The sequence below is a fragment of the Electrophorus electricus genome, chromosome 6 (assembly GCF_013358815.1).
Source record: "Electrophorus electricus isolate fEleEle1 chromosome 6, fEleEle1.pri, whole genome shotgun sequence".
Lineage (NCBI taxonomy): Eukaryota > Metazoa > Chordata > Actinopteri > Gymnotiformes > Gymnotidae > Electrophorus > Electrophorus electricus.
This window is the reverse complement of record NC_049540.1, coordinates 7,393,741-7,403,298: the sequence shown is the minus strand read 5'-3', so window position 1 is coordinate 7,403,298 and position 9,558 is coordinate 7,393,741. Positions and strand designations below refer to the sequence as shown.

Genomic DNA, 9,558 nt, shown 5'->3' with positions numbered 1-9,558 from the left:
ACAAGTTGCTTCATACGGCCTTCCTGGCTATGGAGAAAGTCTTTGCCTTGTGAACTTATCCTGATTGCCCTAAGGTCATACGGCATGCCAGAAGCCTACATCCCAACTCCAGCAGTGTCGTATTCTTGTCGCCCTTCCCCATCCAAGTGTGTGCGCATCACGGTTCAGCACTCTTGCAGCTGTTATTTATCCTGTCATTGTAAAGGCCATGAAGGACATCCAAAAAGACATCCCATGGACACCACTGTATGCCCTCGACATGCTGCTCACTGAAAAAAATGTTCCAGCCATATGAGCATCTATGTATCAACACCACATGGCTGCAAACTTAATGCAAAGGAGTGACTTCAGTGACAAACAAGATTCAAGAATCCCAGTGAAGGTGGTATGGTATGGCGGTGGAGACAGCTTTGAAACTTAAAGCCAAAGGCAAATTGCCACAAAGTATGCTGAAGAAGTGCTGGCTCAGTCAACTCAACCAGGACACGAAATGTGCCAATATCATCACTGGAGATGCTAATGATTGGAAGAACTGAAAATGGACACGACTACAAGCATACCTGCATGGATGTGATCCTGTACTACACAGGGAAACTGCTACAAAGAAGAAGAAATAGGTTTGTGTGATATGACAACAGCTATGGGGTTTTCCATCCACCAGTTGGATCTTCAGGCTTGACAGGATGGGTATAAAGTGCAGGTCCAGGCGTTCCACCATGTTGGAGGTGCTCCAGAGTCAAGCAGAGCTGTAAAAACAATAGGCCTGTCTTTACAGTGTAGTTCTAGGTAAAGCATAAAGAGGTGAGAAATGTCTAAAAAGAGACATACTGTATTGGTACACAAGATGCTCATAGAAATACAAGCTCATAGACAGACAAAACACTCAAACATTTAACCAACAACCCCACAAGAGACAGAGGCCATTTGGGATTCTTTTCTCTTTTCTACAGAGAAACGCACACTGTCAAGCTATATCTCCTCATGATTGATCAGGCAAAGAACAAGTGTGGCAGGTATGTTAGAAACTGATTCAAAGTGACCAGTCCTTCAGGTTCGATCTCCTCCAAGTTACCCTATGCCCTCCGTCCTCTGTAGCCAGATCAATCCAGTGAAGTCAAGAGACACTGACACCAAGGTAGTGAATCAAGAGAGTTCCACTTTATTGAGGAAAGCACAGAGTATATATGTGTCCTATATCTACTATCTAAATCTACAGGATGACTGGGAAAAGTGAGGCATGTTCTAAGGGTCTACATAGAAAGTAAAAAAGACAATGTTAGTAAAGATTAGATGTTCTCTGCATAAACGAGCCACAAGCTGTTCCTGTGCCTGCCATGAGCCACTTCTGTGCTTAGAGAGAGAGAAAGAGAAAGGGAGGGGTAAAGGAGACAAGAACAGGGAGCAGATGACCTCGCGCGACCAGCTAGCGGTCAAGCTGCCATGTCATGGCTGATAAGCAGAGACCTTGCGCTGGATGCCTAAAGACAGAAAGGCTCCAGTATCTAACAAGGTAGAAACACTGACTGGTGAATCATTCAACATTTGTTGAATCGATTATTCACAGAGTGGTGAATCATTCATTGTGTCCTCTAAGCTCTGTTCCCAAACAGCATTAGCCCATTCAAGCACTTTGCACCTACTAAATACATTATTGTTGATGGAAAAAATGAGGGGCCAGGCACAGTCAGCTATTGGGTTTGCAAGGATAATTCCTTAATGTTTTCCAGTGACAGAAATTGGTGGTGTTGGCCACACAGTGATGGAATCACTTCAGGCGTGTTGCTTGAACCTGCTGACCCCATGTGGAGGCAAAGTCTTCTGTCACAAGTAGATTCAAAAGCAGATTCAAGAGCAGGTTTAGCAAACTCAATAGAAAATCAGATTTAATAATGCTGGTAAACAAACACTGTCTGATATCCAAAAACACAGCACTAATCCAGACATGGGTTCAAAAACAGTTAAGTAGATGGACAGGGCAAACATATCCGAACTGAATGTGCTTCTAAGAGTAATCCAAACAAAGAAAACCAGAGCCAACAACGAGAGGCAATACAACTGGGTATGCAAACAAGAAAAGCTTAGAAAATGCTGTTAACATACATTATAGAGGTTTAAATCCCTGGCCAATCAATACAGCAATTACAACACAGTCTTAAAGTATTCAAAGCTTTTTCATTAACAATTTTTCTTTGTCTTTTCAGCAGGCAACATTAATGTGTTTATCTAAATATTATATGTTTTGCTTTGAACAAAATACAATTTTAATATAACTTTTATTTGTTGATTTAGTAGGGTGTTCTGCGCATGTATAACTGAACATGCAATAAAAGTAGTGTTGGACCTTTTCTTGTTCTTTGATAAGATATTGATAAGGCACTGAGCTTAAAAATGTATTGCTCAGATATGCATTGGTCAAATTTGCACTGATCAGATCTGTATTGCTGATCTGTTGCTCAAGGCATGCCAGGATCTAATATGAGTCATATCATTAGCAGATTTATCAGTCAAAATGGAGGTCTATGAGGTTAACACAGTAATGCCTAGTACTGTTTTTCTAATGCACTCATTTTCTAACTCCACTTCATTATGTGACAAGTAGTGATAAATTAAAAAACTGAATGTATTGGGTTATAGAGAATCTGGAGTAAAGAGTTTAAACTTAAAATGATAAGGGTAAAAACTTCAAGCACACATGACACTAACCTGGATAATGCAGTCAAGGTGTTAGTGGTTATATGACACTTCTCAATGGTGGATAGTGTAATTTAGGACTGCTGACCTCTCATTGGTCAGTGAGCCACATGCTGCCCCTAAAGTTTACTCCGTGTTCAGAGATACCTGGTCACACTATAGCCATGTCTGAATGTGGGAGAACTGCTCTCAGTATATTGCTCCTGCTCACTGTGGCCCAGGCTCCACTGGATGTGACAGCAGGGAAGATCCTCGTCTGGCCAGGGGAATTCAGCCACTGGCTCAACATCAAAGTCATCATAGATGAACTAATATCCAGAGGACACAGTGTGACTGTTGTTACCCACAGTGCTACACCATCTGTAAAGACAACTGAGCATCCGGGCTACAATGTGGAGGTAATACAGGTACCTTACACCAAGCAGCATATCATTGACATCATGTACAGATTTCGAAGGTACTGGACATACGATCTGCCCAAAGATAACATTCTCCAGGCATCTCTAAAGCTCAAGGAGCTGACTGATGTGACCATGGAACATAAAACGATACTGTGCAGGAAGCTCTTTGCACATGGAGATCTCCTAGAGAAGTGGAGTAAGGAACAGTTTGATGTTCTTCTGACAGACCCCATGACTATGTGTGGAGAACTGCTGGCACAGAAGTTGAACCTGCCATTTATCATCAGTCTGAGGTTCTCATTTGGAAGTGCTGCAGAGCGACTCTGTGGACAGCTACCAGCACCACCCTCTTATGTGCCAGGGGTTGGCATCAAGTACACGGATCACATGGGTTTCCTCCAGAGAGTGAAAAACTTTTTATATATCTTCTCCCAAGATCTTCTGTTTAGTTTTGTGGCTAAAATAAAATGGGATTCTATATATACCGAGATCATGGGTAAGTGATGATCACTCTTCTGCCATTTAAAATGTTTCTTGGTATGGGCTTCTTTTTATTTCAGATTTTATGTCTGTTACAAAAATCGAAATTGCCCCTACCACTTTACAGTTTAAAACCTTGTAGTGTGTTTTGGGAGTATGTTTTCATGCTAGTTGGCAATCACCTACCCAGATACAGTATAGGTTCTTTATGAATTTGGGGAGTTTCCCGTCACCGCCCTCCTTTGTGCCATGGGATAGCCTCAGGAACTCAGATCAAATGATTTCATCCAGAGAATTATTGTTCATATCAACTCTCAAGATGATGTTGAGCCATGTGACCATAGCAAAATGGAGTTACATATTTACCAAAGATGCTCTGGATAAGGGCATCGGCCAAATCCCATAAATGCAAATGTAAGTCATAGGTAAATGATGATCTATCACTTAGTGTTTTTATGCATGTATATGTTTTTATTTTCAACTTTCATTTAGGCCACAGGTTTTCATAACAGTCCATTCAAGCACTTTGCACATACTAAGCACCTTACTGTTGATGGAAGAATACAAAGAGCATTGCAATAACAACTTTTAAAAATCAACAAAATATCAATAAATCAATCAAGGGATTTAGAGGACATCATGTGGAGGTAAAGTCTTCTGTCACAAGTAGATTCAGAAACAGAGTCAAGAGCAGGTTTAGCAAACTGAGTTGAACTAGGTTTAATAATATTGGCAAACAAATACAGTCTTATATCCAAAACCAGTAGTAATCTAGACATGGTTCAAAAACAGTTAATTAGATGAACATGGCAAATGCACCCAAACTGGCTTAAGTAAAGAGTAATCCAAACAGAGAACATCAATCAACAATGAGAGGCAAAACAATCAGCAATGCAAACAAGAAAAGCTTAGAAAAATGAGTAGATTCCCAGTTAGACTTAACAACTTACAAACAGTAAACCACTAAACCTAAATATACAATGAGTGATGACTAAATTGGAAACAGTTATCTCTTGTTGCCTATTATGGTGGCAATTTTAGAACATGCTAGAAAGCTATGAAGTTGAAAAATGCTTTCAGAGAGATTTCCAGATTCAACTGAGAGGTGTCAGAGGTCCAGAAGGGCTGTAACTAAAGCAGTTGTTGAGGCAAAAGCTTGTTGTTGGGAGGAACTTGGAGAGGTCATGGAGAAAGACCCACACTGTACGACTCCTCAGGAGAGGAAGAAGTGATGTTACCTATACTGTACTGAGTAAAGGTGGGGAAGTGCTAACCTCTACTAGGAATATTGTTGAACAGTGAAAGGAACACTGAAGAACACCTCAACTTGGGTAAACATGTCCTTATATTAAGAGGCAATGCCTGAAACTGAAGGTGACTCAAATTCCATATCAGTGAATGAAGTTGCCATGGCAGTTAAAAAGCTGTGTGGTGGCAAGGCTCCCTTGTTAGTACCGAAGATGAGACCAGGGAGAAGGTGGAAAGTACAGGGAGTAGCAGAGGCAGTTGAGAGGATTGTTGATTCTGCTGTCATTGCTTCATACAGTAAGGACTGGGGGTGCTTGCTGTAGAGAAGTGAGCACTCTGTGGCACTGGAGACAACAAGGGTGGTAGGCAGAATAAGAGAGTGCTGCGCAGAGGCTGCAGTGTAAGCCACACATTCACTCCAGATACTGTGTTTGGGGCTGGGTGAGTCACCAGAGACAGCTCACCCTTCAGGAGGGCTGGGACATGTCCACCCCTGAGAAAGAGAGCAAGTGGGGAAGGAAAGGCTAGGAGTCCCATGATTCCATACACTGCAGACTTTAAATTAGTTAATGTTTAATTGTGTTGTAAGACAGCTGGACGTAGTTTTGTTGTGCCTTCTTGGAGGTAATTTGTGCTTTTGAAATGTTACCCTCCTTATGTTTCTGCCTTTTGGTTATTTTCTCCCAATTTCCTACTTAGATTTAATCCCATTCTGACTGCTGTCTGTGAATTCAAAAAAAGAGCATGTTGACAAGAAGGCATTTTGGCAGACCCTTTGACATTACAATTTGCTGCTGAGCAGGTCTGAAATGACTCTCAATGGCAAAGTTCTGGTACTTAGAGGTGAATAAACTCACTGGCACAATATGTGCACAATTGTGTAGGAGTTTGTCAATCAGAATCAGTGTTCTGTTCCTGTACACATTGCATCATCACCAAAAGAAGCCTTTTGAATGCTGTGTTTTTAAAATCTGCAACCAGATTTTGGAAATTGTCCTTAATTTTGAATATACTGTTTGGATTTACAAGTTACCTTGAGACAGTATGCAATGGGATGCTCCATCTGTAAATTGGGCAGTGGTAGCTAAGTGGTTAAGGTACTCGATTTGTAATCGGAAGGCTGCCAGTCCAAGCCCACCACTGCCAGGTTACCACTTTTGGGCCCCTTAACCCTCAGTTGAGCAAGTAACATTCACTCAGAATTGTAAGTCACTTTGCATAAAAGCGTCAACTAAATGCTGTAAATGGAGACGCACCTTGACATCATTCTATATGATCCACAACATTCAATAATGCACACCATTCTGTAATGGTGTGCAGGGACATGTTTGAAAGGACAAAATGTACACTTAATAAGCATAAATTTACACAAAAATATTGGATAATTTAGAACCACTGTCCCTGCGTTTTTACAACATAATTATTTGTGAATGTATGTGTGGATATAAACTCATTTTTATTGGGTTAGGATCATTCCCTACTATTTTCCAACATACTTTGGGGGAGGGAAAGAAAAATGCACTTCATTTATACAAACATGAAAATGAACAGAATTTAGATGAAAGTGATCATCATGAAGTTTTCATTCACTTACACCTTTGCTGCTGTACTTCACAGGCAAACCCACAACCCTGTGTGAGACAATAGGAAAGGCTGACATCTGGCTGATCAGAACCTATTGGGACTTTGATTATCCACGACCATCCTTGCCAAACTTCAAGTTTGTGGGTGGGCTGCACTGCAAGCCTGCAAAGCCTCTGCCTAAAGTAAGATGATCATCATGCATGGGTTGTTTTCAGCACCGGGTTAAACATTAAGGATTAACAAACAGTCAAACAATCCCTTTAGGAATAGGACCTGACCTTTACTACACATCTTTCACATACAGACCTTTAACACACAAATAGGCAGCAGTTCCTCATTATTATCATCATCATGCATTGGTGGATTTCAGCCTTGGGTTAAACATTAAGAAATACTAAGCAGTCAAGCAATCCCTAAGAAAATTCCTAAAAACCTAGAACATAAAGGTTTAGCACATTCCTGTTCTACAGGTTTTAACAATACCCATAGACTTGTGCATCAAACAAATGGGCAAAGGTCCTTGCAGTTCTGATGAGACAACAAACGTCAGTCCTTTACAAGGGTGCCAGCCTATGACAGGGTTATGAAAAATAACCCCTCTCAACCAAAAATCAAGCACAGAAATTTTTCATTAATAACCATACCCATCGCCCCCACAGAAATGGTTTGAAACTAATTAATAGTCAAACCTGTTATTGACAAGAATTAGGTGGACCAAAACAAACAAAACCAACCCATGCTGTGAAATTACAAATTTAAAAGAAGATCAAGAATACAAAATATTGTTTGCTGTAATTTAAGTGGAACCTGTGAAAATAAGCTGTCATTTTGGTTTTGTAGGAGCTGGAAGAATTTGTTCAGACCTCAGGGGATGATGGCATTGTGGTGTTTTCACTGGGCTCCATGATAAAGAATCTCACCAAAGAGAGAGCCAACACCATCGCCTCAGCACTTGGGCAGATCCCTCAAAAGGTCTCAGTTTGCACTGTTAAACTGTTTGTGTCTCCATTTATTCCAATTTCAGCTGTCTTTTGAGTTCTGCATTATCATCTAGATGCAGTGAAGATTGACTTTAGAAACAGAAGTCCAGTGGATCTGAGGCATGGCAGTTCTATAATTCCTGGGAAAGATGTGACAAGCCGCATTCAATTTTGTTTCATTGCTCTGCCATGGGTACTCGATTAGCTTCATCGTATTGTTCATTGCCCCTAATTTTGTATGTAATTACAGGTCTTGTGGAGATACACAGGAGATAAGCCAGATACTCTCACTCCTAATACAAGATTGTATGACTGGATTCCCCAGAATGACTTACTAGGTATAACTAGGTTTTGTTTTATGTGTATAGCCTACAACAGTTTGTTGTAGTAAATAGTCTACATCATGTACTAATGGCTTACATTCAATAGGACATCCTAAAACCAAGGCCTTCATCACCCATGGGGGGACTAATGGGCTGTATGAAGCTATTTACCATGGAGTCCCAATGGTGGGTTTACCACTGTTTGTTGATCAGCCAGATAACATGAACCACATGAGAACAAAGGGAGCAGCTGTAATGCTTGACTTCAACAAAATGGAGTCCAAAGACCTGAAGGAGGCTCTCACTGATGTTATACACAATCCATCGTGAGTTCATATTGTAATATGCATACATGTATGTTATTTAAGATATAATGACCCTTTATGTGTAAGATTACCCAACTGGATCTGTAGCACCTCTGTTTTCATTTAAGAAAATCTCTCATCCCAGATACCAGTGAGATGAGCTTTGTGGTCAAGATCTAAAATTTTAAAAGCATTATGTAGGAAATGCCAATAATTCCAAACTATGAAAGCTATTCCCTACAAAACACTAAAATATTTCCTTATCTTATGCATAATGATGTAAAATTGGTTCTCAGTCTGTCTGCTGAAGTGAACCTCGAAATTCTTATGTCATCTTTAATATTAGTATTTAATTTCTTGTGGTGTTTCTAAGAATGTATACAAATTACTCATCTGCTTTTCACACTTCTATCCTCTTTCATCTCTCAATTTTCATTCTGTAGTCATCATCATATTTTAATATATAATTTAATTCATGTATTTATACATTCATATAAAACTACTGATTCTGACACTGGTAGACAATTTCAGCAATCTTAGTTTTCATGCCCTTGGAATGTGCTTTTTCAAGCCCAAATTTTCAGAAATTTTATATTCCAGAATCTATTTAATTTCTTCACTCAGGTACAAAGAGAACATAATGAGACTCTCCCGGATCCACCATGACCAACCTATGAAGCCTCTGGATCAGGCTGTCTTCTGGATCGAGTATGTGATGCGGAACAAGGGGGCCAAGCACCTGAGGGTAGAAGCCCATAACCTCACTTGGTACCAGTACTACTGCCTGGACGTGGCTGCCTTTTTACTCTCCATAACTGCACTGGTCATGTTCATCTTTGTGAAAACATGCAGTTGGCTCTTCCGTAAATGTTTAAGAAAGACCACAACAAGAAAGAGCAAGAAAGAGTGACTAAGTTAGAGTATATCACTGTATTAGTTATTATGGGGTGTAAAATGCTGTTAATGTACACTATAAATGCAGTAGTTTCCTATGTGTAAGTTTGATCTATTGCAGCGAGTTTTAATTCCTTGACCAATCAGAACAGTGATTTCAGCACAGTGTTTAAATAAGATATGCTTCACTAATTATTTTTGTTCATCTTTGCATCACTCAAAGGTCATGGCTTTATCTGTCTTGTATAGTGTTTTGCTTTAAACAAAATAAAAAGTAAATTTTATAACTTTTATTTGTTACATTAATTTAGGCAGTCTGTATATGTATATTATAACAAAGTATTTCATAGTCCATGTAATTATATACTTATTTCCACTCATTGGAGCACTAGTCCTGAAAGATGAAAGCATTTGGTCAGATTCTGGCTATATATATCACTGATGTGCAAAAAAATTTCATTAATAAAGTAAAAAAAAAAAAAAAAAAATTAACCTATTCAGATACGCTATTTTAGATATTCATTGATATTACAGGATGTGTTTCTATCTGACTTTGGTGCTAATCAAAACTGCAAGGACTGGCTGCCTTGTATGTACCCATTCTGGTCATATGTTAAAGAGATTCATAATGTATAATGCCAATCTACTTTTG

General features: G+C 39.6%; 1 protein-coding gene across 1 annotated transcript; it reads left to right on the top strand.

Moving 5' to 3' along the window:
- Positions 1-2,855: 2,855 nt before the first annotated feature.
- On the top strand, positions 2,856-9,211 carry LOC113567901 (UDP-glucuronosyltransferase 2C1-like). The gene is made up of 6 exons (XM_026996038.2): positions 2,856-3,588; positions 6,438-6,586; positions 7,245-7,376; positions 7,635-7,722; positions 7,814-8,033; positions 8,637-9,211. Exons 1-6 carry the CDS (start codon positions 2,856-2,858, stop codon positions 8,920-8,922), a joined length of 1,608 nt encoding a protein of 535 aa, XP_026851839.2. The 3' UTR covers positions 8,923-9,211.
- The last annotated feature ends 347 nt before the right edge of the window (positions 9,212-9,558 follow it).

Excerpts from the sequence above, each read along its gene's own strand:
- LOC113567901 (XM_026996038.2), top strand. The coding sequence starts at position 2,856 with ATGTCTGAATGTGGGAGAACTGCTCTCAGTATATTGCTCCTGCTCACT. Across the intron at positions 6,587-7,244 it reads CTGCAAAGCCTCTGCCTAAA|GAGCTGGAAGAATTTGTTCA; the intron begins GTAAGATGATCA and ends TTGGTTTTGTAG. Across the intron at positions 7,723-7,813 it reads TCCCCAGAATGACTTACTAG|GACATCCTAAAACCAAGGCC; the intron begins GTATAACTAGGT and ends TACATTCAATAG.